The following is a 27,596-nucleotide window of genomic DNA, read 5'->3' on the forward strand; positions in this document are numbered from 1 at the left end:
TCAATTCAACACTTTCTCCGAGAAGTGTCCCAGCTTCCCCTCCTCCTGCACAGGCTGCGAGGCCTGGCCGCAGCAGGACGGGCCCCGCTCCTGGGCCAGGGGTCCGGTGGTCTGCCGCGGCCCCCTGCTCCCTGCTGCCGGGCAGGCGCCCTGCAGCTCGGCACACTTCTCCTTGTAGTGCTGGGCATTGCCGGCAAAAGTCTCGCAGCGGATGAGGTTTTCCTCCTGCACGGGGCTGCCCACGTTCTCCTCGCTCGGCCCCGAGACCGTTGCCCCCTCCTGGGAGTTTTGGCTAAGGTAGACAACAATGATGTCGCCCTTGAAATTCATTACTTGTCCACTTGAGATAAAGGTGGAGTTACTGTTTCCAGTCACATTTCCTGGGGAAAGAGGGGGGAGAAAAGGCAACACACGTGATTAATATTTTCCCCTCACGAGATGGACGCTTAGCGCAGTGAACTTAATCCGCTGTGGTGGCTTTACTCTTGTTCCATTATTTTTTCCCCATGACACGAGGATGCTCTTCTAATCAATGCCTTCCACTGGACCTTTTCATTATTTCCATTTTTGCCTCCTCAGGACGAAGCCTGTCATCTACAGGGAGCCTGTCTGGAAGGCTTGGAAACATTTTCTCTCTCAATCGTGCTCTGGGTAGCAAGAGAGAACACGACTATCTCATGCTCCCCGTGCTGCCCAACGCACAAGCCGCGTCCAAACTGCCTCTGCCCATGGTTTGTGAGGAAATTGTTATTATTTGTAATGATGAGATTTTTTTTTTTTTTTTTTTTTAGAGTCCCGGGCATCACATTGGGGTTTTCCCCTTTGGTAAACAATCAATCCTACCGTGTGGGCTAGGTAGCAGGCTTATTGAATAAATACTGAAAGACTTAATGTCAGACCATACAGTCACACAGTGTCCAAATGACACGGTACTCACCTAGTGCCCTCATGGATTTACCTGGATATACGCTGACTCCAGTGAAGAGACAGAGTCTATATTATAGCAACCTAACGGAGTTACGGTTTCAGTCAGTCTGCCTGTGCTTATAGATTTTTCAGTATAAATGCAATCCTTCTGCCATTCAAAGACTTGGTCGCTGACTCAAATGACAGCAGGAGCAGGCTCTGGGAATTAATAAACTTCCCTCAGAGCAGAAAGAAAATAACTGAGAGCAAACTTTCAATAGCAAACTAACAAACTTGTTAAAGTTTGAAAATTAAACAAACCGAAGCAACCAAGTTAAAAAAAAACAACCAAACTTCCTCGCCTATGAACACTCTTCCTAAGAAATGTTTTTCCTGCTGTGCTTCACTTAATCATTACTTGTGGACTGCTCAATAAACTTCCCTCAGAGCAGAAAGAAAATAACTGAGAGCAAACTTTCAATAGCAAACTAACAAACTTGTTAAAGTTTGCTTCGGTTTGTTTAATTTTCAACCAAGTTAAAAAAAACCAACCAAACTTCCTAGCCTATGAACACTCTTCCTAAGAAATGTTTTTCCTGCTGTGCTTCACTTAATCATTACTTGTGGACTGCTCTGACACCTTTTAGACATTTTGTGCCTTTCCTCATTACATTCCTCAATGCTTGAGATTTTTCCATTTTCATTGCAGTTAAGCATGGCCCAGCCCAGAGAAATGCTGTTTTTCTGCCGGCCACGGGTGATGTTTGCACATCAGCAATGGACGCTGGGCTCCAGCTGTGCTGAGGTAGGACCTGTGCCTGCTCATAACCGAGTCTGGGTAGCACTTGAGTGTCTCTCTAATAAACCCCCTCAAGCAATCCTATTTATTTTAGCTAAACCACTGCATTGCTAGCTCTTTGCTTTCTTTCCAAGTGTTGTTGATTAACATGAGGTGTCAATAAGAGTTTTCTCTGCAGGAGCTTTTTCCCTGCTGGTTGCTTCCCCTGTGTTCAACTTGGTTCGGCTGTTTGCCATCAACACAACTGTTAGGCATAATGGGAGTACAAAAATAACTGTTTGCCTTTATACAGATTGCCTGTCACTCGCAAAAGGTACTGCGGAAAAGTTTACCAGTGCTCAGTATGAGATCAAGAATTTAGAAATGTATGTGACAGTGGGGAGGAGAAAAAAAAAAAAGCAGATTAACACATTTATAATGTTTACTCAAATGTGGCTGGCAAATCTTCACTGCTTTCTGAAGACACTGTGCTGAAACAAAAGGATATTTGAGGCCCAAAAGCACAGAAAATGGACACAAGAGCTTCCTGGACTGCACTAAGAGATGTGCTTCCAACCTGGAAAGTATAAGGGACACCTTCAGAGGGTAAGCGTATTCTCTGCAACGTTTCAGCCTTTTGATCTCTTCAGACTACCTGATGATATTAATTACAATGACAGATTAATTTTTGTGGTAATTATTCACTACAAACTGGAACAATGCAGGCGATTAATTTTCTCTGAGCCATCTAATGGCCTCTAGGTGGTAAGAACTGTTCGTTGCTGCCGAAGTGGGCTGATTTGGGATCTGGAAGTGAAAGACTCTGCAAAACCATTCCTAATCGTGAGTCACCTAAGTCTTCCTGCATTCATGCTTTACGCTGTAGCCCTACACATGACTTGAGGTGGTCATGAACCGACGCTTCATGTTCTGACTGCCTCCAGGCTTGGGGGGTTTGAAAGAGCGCTTGAAGGCTTACCCCCATCTCTGGTGGTGACCCCTGTAAGTGGCACCTGTTCAGAGGTTTACTTTGGTCCTCTAGGGTTGTTTGACAGGAGGGACAGAGTTTGCAATTTCTGTTGTCATTTTGAGTGAACCAAAACTTCATGGAATTATGCATGGCCTTTTTCTTCCCATTTTTTCATCCACCCTCTTTTGTACCATTCTGTCTTAGCATGACTGTGTGCAAATTCTGTTGGCTTCAATTGCTTTGAGAAGCTTTACAGAAAGTTATTTTGCGTGCACATTTATTCCAACTGGGCGTTTCACAAGGCCCAGCAAAATGACCGATGCCGTTGCAGCTCCACGTGCAGCCCCAGCGTGGCTGGGGTGCTTCAGTGTGGAAGCTATGGCTAAGCCCTGTCTTACTCCTCATGCAACCAGGTGTTGCCAGCGGGGCACGGCCATTCTGCAGACAGAAAAAAACCTCTACCAGCAAGCCACGTTACCTACAGATTAACTAACCCACACTCATACTGCCCACAGCTCAGTCAGTACCTGCTGGCAGCCTGCCTAAAAAATGGCAAATTAGGAACGCTGTATCTGTGCTCAGGTTTCACCAGATGGCACTATAGCATGTACGTACCCGAAGGCACAGACGCAATTAAAATCCCATATAAAGAATTGTGCTGCAGATCTAAGATGGCACTTTCTAGCACGTCGCTTAAATCCAAGCTCTCCTGTTTGCCCTATTGTTCCTTAGTATTTTCTCTTCCTCTTCATGTCAGATTTAGAAAGAAAAGCAGTACTTATGCAGTGCCAAATATGACTTGATTTTCGGTTGTACCTCAGAGTGACCTTCCAACAACAACAAAAAAGGATAATCTACATTCTCTTTACTACTACTGAATTTTGTACAAACCAGGTGGTGAAACTGTGTCAGAATTTCAGGAAACTGAAGCACCAGAAAGAGTATCTGCTCTTAGAACGACGAATGTTACACACTTTCAGATTCCCACATGGCGTGCATGTTGAGAGGGGAAGGCCTTCAAAAGTGTTGCTTTTGGGCTTTGGCAGCCTGACGAGAATGTCTCTGTAAGAAACTTTAAGGCACAACATGGTTTTAAAGAAAGGCAACTGCTTATGACTGCTGTGTGTATTACAGTAATACTTAGATGTCCCAGTCAAAACTAAGGTCTCATTATGCTTGGCAGTGCATTGACATAAATAAAAGTAGAGCATCTAACTTTAAGAGATTGTAATCTAAAATGACTAATAACACATGACAGGCAGATTGCAGACTTTTATACTGAAAAAAAGTCTGAGGGAAGAAGGTTTCATCCAGAAAAGGCTCATAACTTCCCTTCTGCTAGTTTTGATTCAGTGATTTTTTTTTTTCCCTGCTTTCATTTGACAATTTTGATATATTTACTCAATCAGTAAATTGGTAGTCAATTAGTAAATCGGCAACAGTGTTTCAGAGTCGTTCAGGGGACAGAGCACTTGTGTATGGAGAAACAATGTCTGTATGAAATTATTTTCAGGTGAACACATATCCTAGCAAATTAAAACAAAGAGAAAGAGCTAAAAGCAGAAAATTGAACATAATCTCTTAGACCCAATTGTGGCCACCAGGTTACAGCTCCAGCTGGAGTTTCACTGACTGCTGTACAAATGTAACTGGATTTAAACCTAGTGGCAAAAATGTGCGTGCAGACTGTTGAATGGAAAATTGTCTGTCTGAGAGTTATGCATCCTTTCTTGACTCAGCCTCTAGGTCCCTATACTCTCCTCCTTTTAAGTTTTCTCCAATACACACACCTGCTATCACCAAAATACTTAAGTAACAGAATTGACTAGCCTTTGCAGTGACAGCCAGAAGATGGATACTGCATTGCTGGTTAGATCAGGGCAGGACAATGGTCCCTCACAGTGCTCATCCTATTTGCAGAATCCACTACAAACCAAACGGTCTTGCTATTTCATTTTTGCCTTTCAGATTAGATTCAGGGCGATTAAGTGAAAAGGGATCATTTTGTTCTTTCCTTCTCCTAAATCAGACCCTCTGAATAATACTGAGCTAGCATAGAGAATAATCTCATACGACTGTGTATGGGTAAAGCCTAATAGACTTACCAGATGCTGGAGGGAGGTCTGAAGTGCTGCTGTTTGTCCCTGAAGTGCTTCTGTTTGCGTTCTGGTACTTCATGTTGGTACTATCCGAAGATGCATCTTTCATACCATGATCACTCGCTAGGGTGCTCTGACCAGCAGAGAGAAAATTCAAGCCACAGGTGCAGTGTGCACAGGATCCAGTTTCTGGGGAGGTGGAGGCACTGTCAGCTACAGCACAACAGGGTTTGCTCCACTTTCTGGGAGATTCCCTGTACGAAATGCCACACCTCACACAGACCTTCTCTGAGTCATAGTTTGTTGCAAAACGATCTGTGTCTTTGTTGCCTGTTTCCTTCAGGCAACTGTGGGCATGTTGGCAAGATTTCTGAAGAAGTTTGTCCGTGGCAGTGTGTGCCCCACCTGTGTCGGAGGAAGGGTGAGAGCCTTGAGAGACTGATATGTCCTCTGTGCTTCCAATCCCTGAAAAGTACTGATTTAAGCTGTCGTTCTCCCCTGCCTCCATTGGTTCTGAAAATGATGACACTGTTTTACTGGCAGTCCGACTCAGTAAAGATAAATAATCAGTGGTATAGAGATCCTTGTCCATGTATTCATCTTCTGTGGGAACTGGTGGGAAATGGTCATCACCAGTCTCAGTTACCACAGAAAACTCTTGGAGGCTCCCTCCCGCCTCGCAGGGCACCATGCCAGGGCTCCCGTTCCTGCAAGGAGCGTGGCCACTGGTGCAGCACAAGTTTCCAGGGGCAGGAGAGCCAGCAGGGCCCAGGAGACACATGCCTTCAGAGGTGTGGGGGACAGTAGCATTCGTGGTGTTCACGGTAACAAATGCATCCCTTGGGGGCTCCTGAAAGAAAGCCAAAAGAAAAATGTGTTTAATAAATAGATCAGCAGCAGGTTATTTTCTAGACGAAGAAAGAACAGGCAGATCTCAGTTCTTCCTTGGTGTGGAGCTGCTTGAGGTTGAGGTTGAGCAGCACCGCTATATTTGAGAGTTGAAGTGTAATTTTGTTCTTCTGTGAAACTGTGACCAGTGATGCTGGGCTCAGTGTTCAGAAAAAAAATCTGGTGGCCTGGGAGGCAGTAATATTTAATTTTGGGAGAGGACTATCCCTCGTTCTTAAGAAGGCACTTGAGAGTTAATAAATCTAGAAGGGTAGCTACTGTTCCTTACGGACCACCAATAAGACCTACCTAACTGCTTATAAGGTTTGGAACCCCCCCAGATCATCTGTGTGTCTGAAAGGGCTGTTGATCTGCGAAGGCCTTACTGGGAGCAGAATCTTTATTATCAGTAATGACTGAATAAAGAAACTGGGTTGATTCAGAGGGCCCAAGACAGGCTAGAAAAAAAGAAGTCACGTGGGCAAGGTTGCTTTAACCTGAAAAACGTTAGGACAACAAATGCAAAGGCCCATGACATCACGTTGCCAGTACTTGTCAAAGTAAAGCTATGTTTTTGGTTGTAGCTCCACAAAAAAGGGTTGGGAAATACTTCAAGGCTTCCCTTCAGTTCATGCAAGTCGTGCTGTAATGATGTACCCATGTACATTCATTTGGGAACTGCTACCTTTCATTTCTAGCATCTGTTCAGATCTTCCAGGATGGAGGAGAGAGTGCAGTGCTCCCAGCCACTAATCGCTGTTGATTCACTCCGCTGTCCTGGAAGATCTGAGCAGCTGCCAATGCAGGAGCTTGTATGAACACTTATGAGACAAAAGAGGAACTGCTTGCTCAAAAAGGTGTGGGTTTTTTTTGTTTTGTTGTTGTTGTTGCAATGGAATTTGAGTCTTTCAATAGCTAAGCTAGACAGAGCTCCTAGGCGGGGTGCTGGGGGAGCGTGCACCTGGGACATCTTGGTCCACATCCATGGTGTGAAGCAGGCAGTGCACATGAACTTGAACCTGTGCCCTCATCTAAGTATTTCAAGCATGTGATCTGGGGCTTTTCCGGAGCAAAACCTCTTGGAAAGTCTTACTTTTTTCACAGCCGAATGGACAAGAGGGATGTCTGTGAGCCCTAGAACGAAAGGGTCTCAGCGCCAGTTTCTTCATCTGATGGCTCTGTGCTTAATGCCTTGCGTGTCTGGCATTCTTGGCATTGCCCCAAATCCAGGTTTCTCCCCTGTGAGGACTCTGGTATGTAAAAAGGTGCAAACTCAACTAAGCTGTTCCTGCTCTTAGGATTTAGAAGGGCTCTCTCCTAGGCAGTCTCAGGTGTTCAGCAACCGGTGGGCTCATGTTTAACTTTCTCCTCATAAATATTTAATCATCACAGAGACTTTTACCACTGTTAAAACTGGCTGAAACCAGAAAGCAGGTTCAGAAGCTATTTGAGAATGGTGATTTCATACGCCTCACATTTACAGAAAACCAGACTGAAAAAGCCAAAGCTGCAAGCATTTTTTGAGGAAGTCAAAGCTTGCTTTTTAGCCAAACATTAACGTGGAGTCTACTTCAGAAGCGGTGTCAGGAATGCCGTGAGGAAAATATAAATCAGAGAGAAAATGTTAGTGTCTTCAACTTTACCTTTGTTCCTTTTATTTGGCTGCACACTTCATTAGCCCAATTCTGTAGATCTGCTGTAGGGAAAACAAAAAGAGTAGCTGTAACATATAGCAGGCACTGAAGTTAACCACAGACCTAAACACCCACAGTCATCCACAGTCCGCAATATCATATTAAATGAAAACCATCAAGACTGTTTTCAAGTGTCCCAGCATCGGTCTAGCCGAGGATTCATTGTAACTGGAACAGGGATATATTTCTGCGGAACAAATGTTTCCAAGCTCCTAAAATAGACCACAGTTAAACTGTGTTCCACATCAAATGGGGTTTCTTTCCTGGTCATATGTCACACCAAGCTATGACTGGCCTGATACCGACCCGCTCACAGCCGTACGGTCTATTTCAAGAGAAGTCACATGGATGGCCCAAAGACCATTCTCAGACAGGAGCGAGGAGCCTGGAGAGAAGATGGTAAGCCACTGGAACCACGGAATGGCAGGCTCAAATACAGCGTCTTCCACCTCATCAGGGTGCAATTAATGGGGAAATTCACTTAATCGGAGTATCTCCCAAGGAAAAGCTTTAAGTCCAACAATGCTTTATGGTAAAGACTGCCACTTAATAGAATTAGCAATTCTTGTTTTCTGCTTATACTTTCAGGAGATTTTGTAGGGCTCAGGTCTCATGTACACTTGAAGCTTGTGCTGGTTTTGTGTGTCTGAAGATAGATCAGCATTGTAGCCGCTGCCAGTTCCCAGCAACGACTCTGTTCCTCTGATGTTAAGTCTGCACATTTACCATCAGTCCCCCAGCAGGGAGAGCTTCTTCCTGAGCCTGCAAGTCTCGGGGGCTCTGGTTAGCAGGATTTACCACGCAAAGGCAATGAAGGACTGTCACTGCAAAGCAGCAGGGCAATAGAAATGTCAAATAAAGAGCACTCCCCCCTAACCTGCTTTGCATTGTAAGTATTTGGTTTGCAAGGAGAGTCACCATTTCCTCCAGCCCATCCCAGGAATTCCAGATTTAGCACAACCCGTGTTTTGTGTGGCAGAGGCAGCCTATTTCTAAAAAACAGGCTGAAATATACTTTAGAAGAGAGGGTTGCTGTCTTCCCTTCCACTGCTCCCAAAACATTTCATAAATTGGTAGGGCTTGAGAAAGGAGATGATGGAAAAAATACACTAGGAAAAATTTTCCACGTGTAGCGGGAGAAAATAAAAAATGAACAGAACAATATGGGTATGTCCTAACTCCTAACTAAGGAGATCCAGGGCTTGACACAGAGTTGAGTAACTGTTGAAGGTGACTCCATTGTATTCATAATATATTCAGTGCCCCACTGTTATCCAGTATGCCTTTGCTAGAATTTTCCTATTTTTCTACTTGTACAGTTTATTCCATTTCCTTCTAGTATTTCTTCCATACCTCATCAGAACTTCGGCCTTCAGCTAAAAACATTGCCTCCATCATGTTTTCAAATACACATCAGGCCTTTATCTTGAAAACCGTATTTTAACCTGTCCAGATGCAGGTTTCAGGAGAGGAAGGCAAGTGGGGGGAAGGAGACAGGAGGTGGTGAAAGCCCCGTAAGTCTTTCCCTGCTTTTCTTCGGCCAAGGGGTCTGGTGTGCCACGTGGTGCAGAGCAGTCGTGCTGCTATAAAAGCCCCCAGCACCAGCCCTCCTTCATCCACACAGTGGTTGCATCCGCCCTGAGGGCGGTCACCGCACGGTCAGGGCTGCAGGAGGATAGCAAGCGATATGCATTATGCATAAGTGTAATTCGTTCCCTGCCTAGAGGAAAGGAATTTGAAGCCTGGCTCTGCGCTAGTTAAAGCATATCCATATGGACAGATATAGGGATAGCACAGAACTTCCAAAACAACTCCTGAGTTTCTTAACCTGGTTGTTACCCATGAAATCAGAGTGCACAGAGAGCCATGCAGTTGTCACATTCATGAATATCATTAGCTATCACGTACCTGTCAGCTTTTTTCCCTTATTCTTGTAGTATATGATGAAGATGACAATGCCAATTAGTGCCACAAAAAACAAGATGACAATCAACACATATAAGATCCTGTTTGTTCCTGCAGGATGTAAAAAAGATAGTGCCATCAACATGCAGCTTGTACTCAGCAGTATGACAATCCTTGCTCATTTTACCTACTTTTCCACAGGACAGTGTTTGTTTTTTCCTTCCTATTTGATTTTCAGTTTCTATAATAAGGACAACAGCTCTAGCACTCATGCAGTTCTGTGACAAACAGCGTTACTGAAAGTACCCAGTACCGAGCCATCTCCGTAAAAAACAGAGTCTTGGTGTCTGAGAGAGGTGTGATCCAGTCATGCTCCTCTGAAAGTCGCCTTGCAAGCTGCCAGCAGCCCATGGGCTGTGCTTGCTCTGCCTCAGGGGACGGGGGACATATCTCTCATGGAGGCTACAGACTTCAGCTGGCAAAATTTGTCCTTTATCCCAGGTTATGAAGGGTCACTGGATGCCAGGCAAGCAGCCTCTCTGGTACCATATCCACACCAGACAGGGAAATGGGCAGTGGGCAAGAAGGGAGAGCTACGTTCAGCTGAGACTGTATCCATTGCTATAAAAGAAGCATGGAGAGAAGCTCCTAGCCTTTATACAGATAATGCATGTATGGAAATCAGCAGGCTGAAAAAAATGAGAGAGCTGTAAATGTGACGGAGGCCACGGGTATAACAGCAATGCTGCTTGTTATGCAGTTTCAGTGGGAGGTGTAAAGCTCTGCTTGGTAGTGGACATGGGCTCTAGAGCCACCAGGCTTAAAGTAATCTTTAAAGGTGAGATTTTCCAAGAGCGCTGTCTTGGTCTACAGCTGCTCACCCTAGAGTCACCCACAATGGGAATGGAGTTAAGCCAGCCAAAAACCCTAGTAAACACATCCCTCCTCCTCCCTGGTACTTTCTAACAGATAATTTGTATGAGGACACATACCGTCTTCCGATGGCGCAGGCATCTTCCGTTCTGCGCAAACTGCATCCGACTTGTCAGTCCCAGGCACTATTTCTGCCATTCCTAGAGCTGTACAGCTGAAAAAGAAGGACAAAGAGGCTAGGTTCTCAAAGAGGGAGCTTGTCATGGCTCCTGCACTTATGCAGAGTAGTACTTTCTGTTGTAATGTACAACATTTATCCTGCATTTCTCCACCCTTAAGAAGCTCAGATACCTTCTTTATTTTCAGCTGTGTTAGCTCAGCAGTTCTGTTGTTATGCTCTCTCTCGCTCTCCCTCAAGGAGAATTCAAGCTCCAGCGTGAGAATGCCTTCATCCCTGCATAGCCAACAGAGATGCTCTGTGCACTCCGCAGACAGCCTGAAACACCCCACTGAAAAACACTTTCACCCAAGCTTCTCCCTGCCTTGTGGCTAGAGCGGTCCTCTTGCAAGATACAGGGACTTACTTGGTCCAGGATTTACACTCGTCGGTGGATGAAGCAACCTTTGAGAAGTAGCCTCTGGGACATGGTGTACACATTGTGTCTTTGTCTTGTTGCACTGTGTGTAGTAAAGGAAGAAAAACTTCATAGCTGAGTTTCCCTGAGTTCCTTTCAAGTAAGGGGAAGGTGACTACGCTCCCTATACTCCCGCTCCATACATTAGAGCAACAATGACAGTCACATGTAAGCAGAAAAAAGTATGCTAGTCTCACCTGAGCACTTATCTACATGATCAAAATAAGAAATGACCAGGAACCATTTGCAGTTATTGTAAATAACACACAGCTATTATATCCTTCCCCTTCCATTAACTTCCTCGTGTCGATGCTATGCCACAGACAGCAACACTAACTGGTATTGTCACTTCTATGAAGCCACAGTAAACAAAATGTTGTATCAGGATTTGCTAGACTGGAGAAAAAACAGCACCACTGTGCTCCAGGCCCATGCAGCATTTCATCCTCCATTACTCTATTATGTGCTGCTTTTTGGGTTCCTCGTGCTTGGCGCAGCCGATCACAGTGTTCATTACAACTCTGAACTTGACCGTCTCTATTTTCCACCCATAAAACACCTGCATTTTGTTTTCGATCAGACTTAGGACTAAATTAAGTGTCTGTAATAAACCTTTGTGTTACAAGTCATCTAAAACAAAGAATACTTGCACTACCTGAAAGGTGTTAATCACTTTTAATTTGCTTATAACATTATAAAATGGCAAAGCAAAGTCATTGGACAAAAACTGATTTCAAATCTGACCTCAGCAACAATCCCCAATGGACCACTTCTCTGAATACTGGAGCAATGCATGTCCTAGTGACTCACAGTCAGACACCTCAGCAAACGTTAGAAATGCACTGAGCACCTTGCGACCATTGCCATGTCCACGTGGTATCTTGCAAAAGTCACTTGATCCAAGATACTATTTAAACTGCAGAGGCAGAAGCCTTCAAAACGCCAATAGTCCAGGTGGGTTATATGCAGTAGTAATGATAACTCAGATATGCATCTTCTGTTGACAGTCATCTGAGAGTATCCTCTCTAACATCACAACCCACACGATGCTGGCCTCATCCAGTAGGCCTGAGCTGGACACTTCACTTTGTACGTCCCCTTTCTGTATCTTACCAGGATGCGTGACTCCGAATCCTGGAGCACATATGGTATTTCGCTGACAGCAGTCACAGTCTTCATTCCAGTGGTAGCCCATCGTACAAGCACACTGCCGCTGGAACGTGCTGTTCCCTGGGTTCACTTCTCTCAAAGCTTTCCCTAAAAGAGAAAGCAGATGGGAGTGAAAATCTCTGATAATAAGCCTCAAGTTTATGAACCTCCTGTTCTACCTATTTGCTTTGCTTGAATGCCAGATGCAAAACCATTCACGCTAGAGGAAATGTATCTTTCAAGAAGCATGGGAGACCCTTGATCGGCACGGGGCTCCTCACTGATTGCACTCCTGAGCAATATTTTTCCTTGTAGCTGCTGTAGAAAATAAACAGAGCTTTTGCAAGGGCGAAACGAACGTGTTAGGGGAAGTGAATCCACACTATGCTGGGCAACAGGACAACCTTTAAGATCCAGCTCACAGGAGTGAACAGCCCCAGTGAAGACAGTGATTATCAGCAGCATGGAGACTATGGTCGCGGTGCTCAGCACAGCACAGAATCTCTGCTGTCTGGGGACCTCCCTCTCCGCCAGGCTCTTCTGCAAGCCCAGCCTCCAGTGTCGGGTACCTGAACAAAACAACTTCCCCAGATCCACTTTCCTATCTTCGTGCTTCACTAATTTGGATTGAAAGGTTCTTCAGTATGAATAGCTCACCTTGATCACATATTTTATGTAGTAAGCATTTATCTTCTTCATTCCAGACATCCATATACTCGTTTGGGCCACATGACTGACACATGCTATCAGAAGTACTAGTGCATCTAGCAGACATATACTTTCCTGTGAATGACAGAAGGACAAGTAGGTCGTTTGCAAGTTGCACACCAACTGTCTAAGGAGCTTAGGGACAGTAACAGCTTGGGCTAACACTGCTGTACTGCTGTGGACAACCATTTCTTCCTGCCACCTTTTCAGTTTCTCAGTCTGGCCGCCATTTAGTGTGCCCCTGAAACATCCATGAAGCTTATGGCCTGGGAGCAGTGCTATCTACACACACGAGAATCAAGCTGCTTTCTGTCTCCCGCAGTGGTTCAGTGCTATCCCAACAAAATAGCTGCTATGGCTTTTGCTGAGGTCAGCAGGACCACTCCTGCACTAGAAGGCACTCGTAAGCCTGAAATCATGCACCTGCGAGGGTATGTGCCAACGGATTAGCGGAGTCACAAGAGCAAGCTGCCTTACTGACCCCACAGAGCTGTTTCTAATGAGCTTTTCAGTTATGAAGCTGGTACAGCCCAGTGCTCACATACCTGGCTCACACTTTGTGCAGCACCGTCCAGAGTATTCATAGTGTTGTTCGCTTTCACACGGCGGAGTGATCTGTAGTGACAACTGGAGGGGAGAAGGAGGGAGAGGACATGAGAACCAACGTACGTGGAGAGCTTCAGACCTACCTAGTCACAGTGCTGGCAGAGAGGAGGAAAACATTTCTTCTGTATAGCATTTTGGATAGCTAAGCAGTAAAAATTACTCAACATTTATGACTTCAAAGGTGCTTTGTAGACACGCTAAGAATATGTACTTGATGCTGTACACACAAGGACTTGAAATACAGCCAGGTGATAAATAAATAACACAATCTTGCAATTTGTCATGAACTTTTGGCCTGCTATATAACCTTTTCTTACAGTACTCTATTATTTGAAATCTATGACTTTAAAACAATTGTAAAGAAAAAAAATTGGCATAGAGATACTTCTGTAGTCTTTTCCACAGACATGACCTCAGACCAAGAGCTGGGCAACTGAGTTTTAATGTATAGCATTAAGCAAACAAGTAAGGTGAACGATTTATACTCCTGAAAAAGAAGAAGTTCCCAGCTTCCCACTGGGAGACACAATACTCCTGGCTAGCCCCAGAAAATATCGGACTTCAATTTTGCAGCTTTTTATGGCTCCCACTGTGTCCTGCAGAGATGGTCTCATGGAACTGAGGCAGCCATCCAGAGAGGTGATACAATTAAGCCAACAGCTTTTTGCTTCTCAAAAAACAAAACCAACACAAACCACCCTCCCAAACCACCTGAAACTGTTACATGAGAGGGCATCTGCAAAGCAGGTAGCAGTGTTGCCTCTAGCTCTTATGGGCCTTTGCATCCCCTCCCTGTTCTCAGCTGCCTGTACACACAGTGGTCCTACTTGCAGCCCAGCCCACGATGGAGCACGTGGCTCCATCGGATGGTCTTCAGGGCATGGCTTGTGCTGGGGATCCTGGCCAGCCAAGCACCATGCCCAGCCCGTCGCTGACCCTGCTCTGGCTGCCCAGGAGTCTGCTGGCAGCGGTCCTCCAGGCAAACTCAACACCTTACAACCAGTTGTTAATCTTGCAATAGATAAGATGATTCAAAATCTGGCCTGTAGCAAGGAATCCATTATTGGATACAGTTGTTAAAATCTTATTTACTTGGAGAAAGCTAAATAAAGCTCCTGCTGCTGGTTAAAGGGAGCTTTTGTCATCTAATAGCATATGACAGCCCTGTGCCTACTGATACTGGTTTCCATTCCTCCACTTAGCGTTCTCCCCTTGTTTCCTCCAAGTCTTTACTTCTCCTCTTTCATACTTCTCTAGTTTCAGCAATAGCAATCTCTTTAAATAGAAAATATTTTTTCCTAAGCACCTTGTCCTCTTCTAATGCTGGGAAGGGTCTTGTAACTTAAAGATAAACAAAAAGGTTGAAATTTTTCTTTAAAACACCACCTTTTGGCTTGGAGTTGGAGCCATGGGTTGGTGCATAACTTGGATTTATCAAAACTGCACTAGCTGTGTCTGGAACAGAGTGAGTACCTCAAGTCAGGTACTTTTTGGTTATAAATACCTTATAGCCATTTTTTTATGATGACAGCAATCCCAGGTCAAATTAGGAGTCCAGTCTTGCAAGAAATCTTCTGTTGTCTCATTGTTTCCTTGTCTCTTTCTTTGCATTCATTAGCAGTACCTTTCTCATTATTAGGTTATACATTTTTTGGAACAAAGATTGTGTTTTGCCTTTGTGCAGCACCTTCCAGGAGGGGCACAGGATAACGATCAGTGTTGGCAAGGTGAGAGGCAATCTAGGAAAGGGAAAGCCGGGACAGCCTGGCAGCTGAACAGTGATACCGCTCTGTGTCCCAAGGGAAATGCTGGAAACACTCCTGTAATAGAAGGAGATCATTTTCTGTAATGCACTTCAGGCGGTGTCTGCTAAAACACTAAGCTGGCCAGCACGGGGGTGAGGCGACATTGCAGGACTGAGCAGCAGAGAGAAGGTCTTGAGCAACTCATTCGCTATTCCCAGCCATCCGAAAAGGCAACAAAAGTGATGAGACCAACGACAGGTCCAGTCACTCGCTTTTTGTAACAGAATGTCCTCTTCTTCCTCGTTTGCCCCAGTTTGATGGTTCCTCTTTAGAAGAAAAGACTAAAAAATTACTGAAGTGTCAAACAAGGGCAAAGTCATCCTTTTTAAGGAAGGATATGCAAATCTGCTAAAGAGCATTCAGCTAAAGGGTCTGGAATAATTTCTGAGAATCACAACTCAGCCTGAGGGGAAGCAGCGCTCCCCTAGCGCCGAGGCTAGGGGAGCAGGCTAATTGCTCGGCTACCTTTTGGAAATCGTTTCATACCTCCCTGCTTTACCGTATAAAGAGAGCTATTGTTACGGTACACCCACAGCTGCAGCTGCATAAATCTACACTCTATGTCAATAAGTAGTCTCTTCTGCGACTGTGTCCTTCCCCTTTTCACACAAGCCAACACATTCACAGAGCTGCAATACTCCCTCCTTTGATTTATGCTCAACGACATAAAGACAAGGCTCTCGGTGTCCACGTGCTAACCCCCACGTGAACCCAGCCTCCTCGCGAAGGCGAGGAATTTTGGCCTGGCATGGACCGGCTGGACCTGCCGAGCATGAAAGGTGGGGGGAGAGAGGACAGGAAGGGAAACAAAAGCAACCTGGGGTTTTCTTAGGGTGGGAGCCAATCCAGTGAACTTGGGCCCTTTTGCTAACACAGCCCCACTGAAGTCAAGCTATCCCTTGTTTAACCCCCTGCCAGGGGAACGTGCCGTGTCTCATCATCAAACTGTACGTCAGCTTCCCTTGGGGGCTGAGAAGTACTCATGCTGCTGGCAGCACAATGACCTGACGCTTCGCCATCACCAGCACATTCCCACCACAGTGTCCTTCTGAGACGGGGAAGTGCAATTCATTTCGCAGATGAGGAACTCGCACCCGGAGGCCGGCTGGCTTTACGGAGGTGACAGGAAACCAGACCGAGTCTCCCAAGTCTCAAGTTCGCCCCATAACCCCTGGAACATCCTTCCTCTCATCGGGCACTGGCCTGTGGGTCAGTGATCTGGATATCGCTGAGCTCTTATCTAGAGAGAGAAGGGGCCTCAATGAATGTGAAGGTGTCAACCTCCTCCGAAGTGATTAAATAAGACAAAAAACAGCCTAGTCATTCCTTTAATGGTCTCACTATTGGTGAAGCTGTTCATTAAATACCACCACCAAGTGCAAATGCTCTTCAAAGAGCTCTAGGTATCCTGTGTAAATTTAATTTGTCACTTAAAAAGTGTGCGAAGCACACAAGTTTGCACCAGTTCCTAAAAAAACAGTCAGCTTTCCCGCTTGATTAACATTACCTCAGAACAAGTATATATGACAGGGGAAGAATCCAGGGGAAAAAAGACAAACCTCCTCTGGGCTTGGTGGATGCGGTTCGGTAAAGCATGCCAACACCTGCTTACCTTTAAGCACATGAATAGTGCCATTGACTTCTTTGGAAAAACAGGCATGCTCATGTCAAGGTTTGCAGGAGGATTGTGTTTTGGTGTCGAGCTGCAGGCCGCCTTTTCAGCTTCTTTTTTTTTTCCTCCTCCATTTGTTGAAAAGGACGCTAAGCAAGAGTGTGCTTGTAGGGTCGGAGAGCTTCGATGACTCAGAGCTACAAAGCACCAGTGTGTTACTCAGACCTTGAAAAAACACACACACACAGGTGCTTCTGAAGGGGGAACCAGCAGCATTCAGATTCCTGTCCTCAGGCTTAAGGAAATATTTATTCTTGGTGCCGTTGAGCAATCGGATGGCAGCAGAAGCTGTGTGTCATGGATGCTAAAATTACTTTTTCGCTCAGATGAATGTTCAGACAGACATTTCAGAGAAGATAGAGTTGCATGGGCCTCTTTTCTTTAAAAGAAAAAATCTGGAAGAACAAGCTCGGGGGTTTCCGCAGCCTTTTTCCCATGTCACTTCTGAGCAAGAACCTGAGGCCTCAATGGGGATTGCTCATTAGCGATAATCTTAGTTTTGCAAAAATTGAAACGTAAAGGGTCACATCAAGGGGTAACTACCTTAAGACGACACCTTCTTGCTCAGTGTAGTTGTTTCTGGAGAGTATTCAAGTCATCTGTCATCATTTCACTAAGCAAAGCACATTTTTTTCTCCATTTAGTATTACAGACACAAAGTACCTATGGCAGAGCCAACTATGGTGTGTCCTGCCTTGCACCACCACTTGTTCTTTAGACTTTGGAGCCAGAGTTTATTCAAACTACTTGCTTTTGAGGTCCTTAGCCTTACCTGCTGTAGAACTATAATATTTCTGTGGATCTGAGGCTTTATTTGCCTTCGTCAAGAGGACTGAGCTTTGACCAACATTTCCTGATCTGAAGTAGCCCCTGCAAGCACAGCACCCTGGTATCCAGCTAGCATGGCCTCTGCAGTCATCTGCTGCTTTTTCTCCTTCAAATGTGAGCCACTCCCTCTCCTCTCACAGGTATCGACTGTGTGCCCACAGCCCTCCAGCTTCCTACCTGATTTGGGTCAGCAGTATCGCTAAGCAAAAAACAGATTTCTTCAGCTCAGAGGCTTTCTTCATTTTCAGAGGCTTGCCTAAAAACTTATTTAAGAATAAAAATAGAATCTGGCTCTCGATGGGCACTGCTCTGTGGCCGGTGCTCCCAGGCACTCTATTGAGGCACATAATAGTAACGCACACAAAGAATGAGTCTGGAAATTTTTACAACTGTGAGTTTATAAAGGGAAAGAGGAGTCTTATGTTAAAAACTTAATCATAATCACATGGATGCTGAATGCAACAGTTCCTTCATAGACAGTCCTCACTGTCGATAAAAATTCAATCACAGCAGCACACAAGTCACAGCTGTGCAATTCCAGTTATTCGCTTGCAGGTCTGTAATTCATCATGAAAATCTTAGATTGTGAATGAAATGCTTTTGGTGATGTCAACTTTCCAGTGACCAGTAAACCACATCACAGAACTACCACCACGTGGTAAAATATAGCCGGGAAATGGCAACAGCTAAAAACTAAATATTATTTCACTCTTAAAAATAGGTCCTTGAAACCCTGCTAGAGCCTGAATACCTAAAGAGGCCAGAAAGAACATGAGGGATAAAACTGATGATAAAGAGATTAAGAGAAAACCATAACTGGCACCCAGGAAGCAGACAAACGCCGGTAAAAGCCCCATCCTGACTATTCCCCTTGCCCCTCTGTTTTAGCGTGCAGCAAAACCCAAACACCTGAGCAACCGGTGCCGCTCCGCCAACGGGAAGGACCATTCATCAATCTCAAACCCACCAGAGTTATTTCTAGCTGGCAGACTACGTGAAGGAGAAGTGCTGCACTGACCACTCTTGCAGCGGGGCGGTGGGGGTAAGGCAGACAGGAACCTCAGGTATATCAGATGGGAGATGACAGAGGTGATAGATGGCAGGGCTCAAACAGCTACTGACCGAACATGTGAATCAGCCAGCTTTCTTCTGCGGACTGAAAACTTGCCATCACGTGCACAGCATTCGTCATTCAGTGGCAAAGTCATCATCATACAACAACCAAAAGGGTACACCTAACATTTTCATCGACTGGGCGGTCAGTAGTGTCTGTCTGCATGTTGTCTGCTTGGTCTGCACTTTGGTGCAAAATGTAATGCTTTAACCTATGTGTCATCACTGCCACAGTAATTCAAAGACTAATAACTACGAGGTAGAATATTTCAAAGATGAATCATAGAATGGTTTGGGTTGGAAGGGACCTTAAAGATCATCTAGTTCCAACGCCCCTGCCATGGGCAGGGACACCTTCCACCAGACCAGGTAGCTCAAAGCCTCATCCAACCTGGCCTTGAACACTTCCAGGGATAGGGCATCCACAACTCTGGGCAACCTGTTCCAGTGCCTCACCACCCTCATAGTGAAGAATTTCTTCCTTGTATCTAATCTAAATCTACTCTCTTTCAGTTTAAAGCCATTACCCCTTGTCCTATCACTACCAGAGAGTAGAAACCCAAAAGCCAACCAAACCAAAATATTTAACAAAAAGGCTTGACAGCAAGGCAACGGTTCATAACGAGGAGAAATAAAAACTGAAGAATAATGACATTACCAAAGCTAATACCTAGATGTACTTGTGAAAAGGCCTGCAAAGGCAAATCTCTTCTAGATTAAACAGGTGCAATAGTACCGCTCCATAGGAAAGCTTAGCAGTCTCACCGCTCCAGGTACAGTATCAATGACTTGCCATGAGTAACTCTAAACCCATTCATGCTTAATTAAAATAATAATAACAAAAAAGGCACTAAAGACACAATCATTTATGGGGAGCATGCTCCTCTTCCATTTTAGTTCAGCAGATTATTTTTAGATGCTTCACCAACTGAAGTTGAGTCTTAATGAAGAAGTGGCCAGGAGAGATTTCTTGGCTGGGCTTTTTCTGGACTCCAGATTAGGAGTTCAATGGGGACTTTCTATCCTCAAAAATCTGTATGTTTATGTACCCTTTCCTTCCATCACGCCCCTAGAGTGGAGCATAACATATTAATCTCATGGTGTGAGGCGAGCGCCTGAAATCCTAGCTGTGCTGCTGGGGAGAACGAGAAAGCTTGTAGAGAAAGAGAGGAAGCCTGCTTTCACCACCTGACACTCTGCTTTGGTTTCCTTCTCCTGGATTTTAGCATCCCACATGGAACAAATGCTGAATGTTCTGCAGGCAGAAGCATGAAGGGTAGTTGCAGGGCTGTAGCCCTTACTTTGGAGAATGGCCATATAGAGGGGATGCATGTAACACCCACAGACCGTTCTGCCTTGGTGTGAGTTATATTAAGAATTGCATGATCGGATCTGCACCTTCTCCATCACGAAGGAATTGCTGCCTTTATTAAAGGTCTCAGGACTGGGCTGAGAATTGGTTCGTGTACTCTTTAGGTGTCACCACAAGGAACCAGCTCTGCCAGGGACCGTGAGCCAGTCAAGTCGGTGGAAATATTCCTCCCTGATTTGAATGGGCTTGGGCTTGTTTCCATAAGCAGCCTGTTTTACTACGTGTGGTATTGCAGGGAAGAATTTTTTTTCCTGTGACAGCAGATTCAAGGAATCATCTCATCGTTCTTGCTACTGAACAATGAAAAGTTACTGAAGAACATGATGGTCCTAAGGCAAAACTATTCACTGTGGCAAAATAACATGCTCAAAATAGATTCCCTTGCGTGCTACATAAGCAATTTTTAGGACTTCATATGAACCTAGTAGCACATTTTTCCCTATCTGTATTCCAGATTGATGGGTTGCCTAACAAAACTTCACAGTATTTTTTTTTCCATAGAAGATTTTTTTTCTTTTCCCTCCACTTTGACCACTGACTAAATATATTCTGCACCCATCTGCAGTCACAAATGTTGTTCTTTGTCATTCTTGAACAGATCCTATATACTTTTTTTTTCTTTTAGAGTAGCCACAAAGTGGTGAGGGTGAATGACCTCATTTTTTTTTTTTTCTCCTCCTCGCCTAATTGGCTCTTGCCGGGTCATGTAACACCCACAGACCGTTCTGCCTTGGTGTGAGTTATATTAAGAATTGCATGATCGGATCTGCACCTTCTCCATCACGAAGGAATTGCTGCCTTTATTAAAGGTCTCAGGACTGGGCTGAGAATTGGTTCGTGTACTCTTTAGGTGTCACCACAAGGAACCAGCTCTGCCAGGGACCGTGAGCCAGTCAAGTCGGTGGAAATATTCCTCCCTGATTTGAATGGGCTTGGGCTTGTTTCCATAAGCAGCCTGTTTTACTACGTGTGGTATTGCAGGGAAGAATTTTTTTTCCTGTGACAGCAGATTCAAGGAATCATCTCATTGTTCTTGCTACTGAACAATGAAAAGTTACTGAAGAACATGATGGTCCTAAGGCAAAACTATTCACTGTGGCAAAATAACATGCTCAAAATAGATTCCCTTGCGTGCTACATAAGCAATTTTTAGGACTTCATATGAACCTAGTAGCACATTTTTCCCTATCTGTATTCCAGATTGATGGGTTGCCTAACAAAACTTCACAGTATTTTTTTTTCCATAGAAGATTTTTTTTCTTTTCCCTCCACTTTGACCACTGACTAAATATATTCTGCACCCATCTGCAGTCACAAATGTTGTTCTTTGTCATTCTTGAACAGATCCTATATACTTTTTTTTTCTTTTAGAGTAGCCACAAAGTGGTGAGGGTGAATGACCTCATTTTTTTTTTTTCTCCTCCTTGGCTAATTGGCTCTTGCAGGGTGGATTAAACTGGCCAGCTTGGCTCTTTCACCGAACACAGCCTTTCCTGGTCTCTTTTATCGAGATTTTAAGAGGGGAGCAGCCAGCGGGTTCTGCAGAGCTGAGAGGCGGCTCTGGGTCTCAGCTCTCTGCCTGCCCGCTGCGCTGCCATCCTCCACCGCAGCCCCTGCCCCAGCCTCTCCGTCAGGGACATCACGGGGAAGAGGCAAGAAGCCACCACGAACACATTTGGCCAAGTGGCGTGGGGAACGTGCCTCCACTGTGGGGACACTGGTGGGGTCATGGGTAGAAGAGGACCTGGAGAATAAGGGTGAGGGTTGGGTGCTGCAGCCTGCATGATGGCAGCTGGCTAGGGGGACATACTTGCTCCCTTCCCAGGCCCACAGGGGCAGACCTCCCCATGACTTCAGTGGGGAATGGACGGGGCTCTATCCTGTGGTGATTAATGACTCTTTGGCTTTGTTTGCAGCCACGACATCCTAAGTGCTGTATAAACACCGAAGAAAGCCAAGCCCTCGGCACAGAACTCACACCCTGAAAAGGCAAACAAAAGAGGTAACCAAAGGAAGCACTGCAAAAAGCAGCCAAGGTGGCTGCATAGGTATAAGACAAAAACCAGGATGTCCTGGAGCACCAGGCGTAAGTCAGCATTGCTCCTCTGGATTGCACACTGCGGTGACACACAAACAACAACAACAACAACAACAACAACAACAACAAAATCAAGAAACTTGCATTACTGCAGAGCTGAAGCATCACACCAAACCCTGCCACGGAGCAGACACAACAGCAGACTGCCCTGGGTGCCAGCGCAGCCTGCAGAGCAGGTATCTCCTGCAGCCCACCCTGCGACTTTCAGCCATTGCTGCTCGTGGAAAAACAACAACCAACAAAAAAAAAAAATCAAGAAACTTGCATTACTGCAGAGCTGAAGCATCACACCAAACCCTGCCACGGAGCAGACACAACAGCAGACTGCCCTGGGTGCCAGCGCAGCCTGCAGAGCAGGTATCTCCTGCAGCCCACCCTGCGACTTTCAGCCATTGCTGCTCGTGGAAGTCCAACAACAGTCTTTCTTCTACTACATGAACTAACTTTGGACCATTTTCAAAGAAAAGTCAGTCATAAAAAGGGGCAAGTTCTTGCAGGCAGGGTATTGCGTTGTACAGACTGAGGCCTACCCAAGTCCATAGTGCAACCTGGTTAAACAGCACTTAATTTTTATATTGCATTTATAACACACAAATATTTGCCTTTGCATTTTCCGTCAGTAATAATGAACCATTCTTAGAGCAGCTGCTTCTCCATGCAGGCAATGCCAACTAATGCGCACTTAAACCAGAGGGTGAGCAGCTGCAGCAGAAGCCAGCGCTGCCTGGCAAGTTGAGTTTCCATTGAAAGGAAGAGGGCAGCCTGTGCAAGAAGCACGGTTGCAGCTGAGGATGTGATGAACCAGCCATCTCCATTTCCCTCTTCTCCCCACTGCCTGCCTCCAGTAAGCTAAACCAGCATCTGAAACAACTACCCCCTCCAAGTGTCCAGCAGCCTTCGCATTGCAGAGCTGCCCCTTGCAGCACGGGGCGTGGGATGGAAGGAGGTCTGGACTCCGCGGTCACAGCACGTGGTGGCAGGAACCCTCCTAGCTCTGGTCACCGCAAACACCTCCTGGAGACCCAGTCTTACAGAGGGGAAGTTGGCAGGGAGGAGCAGGAGGAGGAGAGCCTTGCAATAGGGGTTACTTTTTTTGTTGCATCTACACGTGTACCTAGTACAGCAGGGTCTTCTAACACTTGAACTCCAAGGGACAGATGGATAAACATAGCAAAGTGACTCAAATATGATTCCTCTAAATACCGTTAAGGTATAAATGCCAAAGGGCACCACTTTGAGGTTTTCGTGATTTTTCTACGCTGTAGTTATGCACGCATCCCTTTTACTGTCTGCACTGGTTCTTGCAGAGCGGTCAAATTACATCCCACTTTTCTGAGCTTGAGGGTGCTTGTGATGACAGTAACAGGCAACAGAAATGGATCCTTACGGCCACAGTTAATCTCTCTGCTTGACCCGCCTTTTTTTTTTTTCTTCCGGCACAGTATGAAGAAAGCCCTGCTGCTGCAAGGGTCAGTACCCTCGAGATGGCTGATAAGCTTTGAATTCTACCGACTTGTGAAATGTGGTGAAGGTTTGTTTTGGTCCCGTTTGTGGGAAAGAAGAAATTACATCAGGAAGATGACGCTTAACATGAAAAGAGAAGCAGCAGAGGTTTCTTAAATTGTGGATTGGTTCAGTTTTATATGCATTATATTCCTTTTATATGAGGTGCTGTAAGATTTTTCACATGTTCTGGGGGAAACTGCAAAGCAATGAAAAACTTCCCAGTTTCCCTTGCAGGAACCGTTCCTGCAAGGGCATTTTGACAAGTGAACTAATTGCATTACAGTAACTTTGAAACCCATGCTGTTAACAACAGAATAAATCCAGGAGTTGAGATCAGATATTGTAGAAGTTTTGCTCTGCTGAGTGATTCCTTTGGCCCTGATCAGACCAGGGATACTGGACCAGGAGAGCCCATGATATAACACAGCAAGGACAATTTTATGCTCTTTTTTTTCCCCTCTCATCATAAAAACTGTGTATTTTAGGAAGTTAAAAGATAATCTATATTTTGGCCAAAAATTTTCTATATTACAAAGAATTCCAGATACTTGCAGTGAGCAAACTTTCCCTATAAAGTAAATATTATGGAGTAGTGGAAGAACCCATGCCATTTCCACACAAGGGAAGAAGAGTCCTTGGCGTTGAACCAGGCAACTGGTTTACTGCATATTTGCAAATGTACATTCTCACAGGCTTCAACTCCCATCTTACAGAAACATTTATGCTCTTCACCGGTGTTAAGCAAGGAAAGGGATGTGACTATTCTGTACAAAGAAGCTGAGCAGATCATGCCTCAGAAAGCAAAATACCGTGTCCTTTGACAGGCGCCCAAGACGAATCACTTGGAAAGATCATCTGTGGCTGAAGCACAAGACAAGGAGGGCTGAGCTCTGCTCCCAGTGGTTCTGCTCCACGCTCGGTGTGTGACCTAGAGCAAGTCACGAATTCTCTGTTCCTGTTTCCTCTTTGGTGAAAATGATGACAATGAACATGTCATTCTCAGCAGAATTATGAGTACTCATTAACTTGCATTTCCAAGTGTTTCTCATTCTTCGCTGGAAATACATTGCAAATGTCACTGCCCTACCACTAGCCCACTGTATTATCGACTCTAAACTAACACAAGTGCATCAGACAAACTTCAGCCCTGCCACACTTATTCTCACAATTTGTTCCATCAGAAAACAGCACTTTTATAAGAAACCACTGTTCAAATCAGTCAAGCAAAGGAGAACCTGAAAGGCTGGCTGGGAGCAGCATCTCTCCAGGCTTGCCTTGCTTTCATATTCCTGACTTGCAGGTCCTGCTCACGGTTGCAGAGGGGATATTAGATTAACTGGCTCTTTGACACAGTATGGCTTTTCCTATGTAAGCTTACACTACAACTTTCCTGGAGCCCCCTAGTATTTTGTACTGCTACTTGTCCAAGGCATTGGCTATGGAAAGTTGCACCCTGTGCAACCACTTACAGACTCAGAATTAAGCACATGTTGAATGCAGTGGAAAAACTTTACACATCAGCCCCAAATAAATACAAGTTCCCTGTTTTGCATCCTCTGAAAGGCTATGAATTGAGAGGTGAGAAATAATGAGGAGCTCCTCCTGGCTCCTACAACAAGGTACACGAAACATGCTGGGAGCTATAGCATGGAAATCTGAATTTCCAAGGTTTGGTCAAGAGTTGAACAGGTTCCAGGCAACAAGGAGACTCCAAAGGGAATAATTGCCCAAACCCAAATGGCTCCAGAAGGAAGCAAATATGTCGTGGTACCTGGAGAAAAGGTATGAAGAACACTGAGGTCTGCTCATCATGCTGCATTGATCACAGTCCTGAACACCGCAGCAGAAAAAAAAAAAAAAAAGAAAAAAAAAAAAAAAAAAAGAAAAAAAAAAAAAGACAGATACAGAGGATACTGAGGAACGGGACAAACCACCTGAAAGCTATGATGTAAAAATCCCTTTTGAAATACGCAGGCTCATTCATATACATATGGAGGACACCTGGAGAGCAGCAATTTAAGAGAAGCCTAAGGAGCAGGGTGGACAGAATGAAGCACATGTTTTAGAGGGGAAAAAAGGCCTGTGTGGTTTTAGGCAACATATTTAGGACCAGGGATCCAGAGGAAAGGCTCTCAGGACTATGTGGTCAGACATTAAATTGTAAGCTGTAGACAGCAGAGGGTTTTTTGTCTTGTTTTGGTTTTTTATCTTTTTTTTCTTGAAGCTGCACCTTGCTCTCAGGGAACCCAGCCATGGCCCAGTTATAGCACTATGTTGAGGGAAGCACTTAAAATGACACAACTAACCAAGAATAATGAGACACAGAGAAATACTAGAAGTTCAAATGAAAGAAATACAAATGGTAGCAAGGTTGCCAAACATTGATTAATGGAGGAAATAAAGTGCCCGTAGGATGGGATTTGCAAACAGCCTGCCAGTCTAGAAGGGTCTAAATAACCCAAAGAGAGAGGAATAATTTTTAAGCTGTATAATTAGAAAAAGCAAAGTGAGATTCTGTAAATTTAAACCACTGGAGGAAATCCAATGTACGCCATTCACAAGGCTCAGCAAGAGCTGGCTGTAGAAAATGGTCTTTCTGAAAACAGGGGAAGACCAGCAATGATCCCAACTGTAAAACACGCTGACCATTAGCCACCTGGCATTGCACGAAGCTACAAAAAGAGCACACTCTATTTGCAAACAACCGCGGAGCCAAACCTCACTCAGATCTTTCCCCTTGAGAGGAAAGGGCTGCCCTTTTGAGGCAGCTGACCTGGGATTGGGGTTTGGTTCCCGGCTCTGTCATGAGCTGCATGTGAACCTCCAAGCGAGTCATATAGCCGGTCTGGGCCTCAGTCTTCCACTCATGGACCTGGGGTCACAACACCGTCCCACCTCCCGGGGCTGCTCAGGGGTTGCCTACATTCAGGATGGCAGGGTGGTCAGAGCGCGAGGGGGACTGCATCCCTCCGGGGGAGGCTGAAAAGCTGTAGCTGGGCTGCAAAGACCATACGTGCTCGTCCCACATCTGAGGGACAAGTGTGCTCACGCTCTCTTGAATAAATCTGTTCGGTAGGGTGGAGTCTGCCTTATTTTTACTCTACATGCAAATTATATCCCTCAACAACCTCACTGCAAATATTTTCTGGTTTCTCACACCCTGCCCTGGGCAGGAGCAGGCTGTTTTCCCTGCAGATCTTCTGGCTTCCTTTGGAGCTTTGGGTTTGGGCTATTTTGATTTTAAAGAAGCGAGAGAAGCTTGTGAGACAGGGCAAGTTGCAGGGAAAAAACAAAAATCAAACAACCAGAGGGAAAAACAGGCAGGTGAAGCTGTTCTGCTAAACCCTGCTCTCCCAGTGCCGGAGGCGCAAGATGCCATGGGCTCCGACTTCGCCACCTCCTCCGAGCGACAGGCGAAGAAACAAACCTCCCCGGGTGAGATGCAACACCCACCTTCCCCCTCCTCCGGCTCAGCCCTGGCAGCGCAGTCTTACCTGTTTGCCAGCAGCAGCGAGGCAAAGGAGAAGGAGCCAGCAGCCTGACGGGACGGGCATGTCTGGGTGTCCGTCTCTGCCTCCTCCTGTGGCTCCTTTTCCTGCCACCGAAGAGAAACTAGATCCTTCCAGCCAAGCCCCCGCACCCTGGCAGCAGAGCGAGGCACATTTGAGCTAGCTACTTCTCTTTCTTCCTTTCCTTCCTCTCAGCTACACGAGGGGAGAAGAGAGAAGAAGAAGAAGAAGAGAAAAAAAAAAAAAAAAAAAAAAAAAAAAGGCGCCTGGCTGTAGTTCCCACAGCATTTCCTCAGACTTGACATGCAGGGTTTTTTTTTTTTTCCCCTCTTCTTGTCCCTCCCTTTCCTTTCTCCTCCCCCTTTTACAAGAAGTTTAGTCACCATGCCCACGTCCCTCCTCCTGCCGATGGGGACTGCTTTCCCGGTCCTTCTCAGCCAGGCCATCCATCCACCTGCCTCCCACCCACCCTCTGCGCCCTC

General features: G+C 45.4%; 1 protein-coding gene across 1 annotated transcript; it reads right to left on the minus strand.

The window, feature by feature from the left end:
- On the minus strand, positions 1 to 27,159 carry TNFRSF11A (TNF receptor superfamily member 11a). Its single transcript, XM_019472038.1, is given in 10 exon segments — positions 1 to 380; positions 4,760 to 5,603; positions 7,285 to 7,337; positions 9,244 to 9,351; positions 10,167 to 10,327; positions 10,698 to 10,791; positions 11,862 to 12,005; positions 12,555 to 12,680; positions 13,151 to 13,232; positions 27,100 to 27,159. Coding segments are annotated over 10 exon segments (2,052 nt in total).
- Positions 27,160 to 27,596: the final 437 nt, after the last annotated feature.

Source organism: Aptenodytes forsteri, unplaced genomic scaffold (assembly GCF_000699145.1).
Source record: "Aptenodytes forsteri isolate BGI_AS27 unplaced genomic scaffold, ASM69914v1 Scaffold81, whole genome shotgun sequence".
Classification (NCBI taxonomy): Eukaryota; Metazoa; Chordata; class Aves; order Sphenisciformes; family Spheniscidae; genus Aptenodytes; species Aptenodytes forsteri.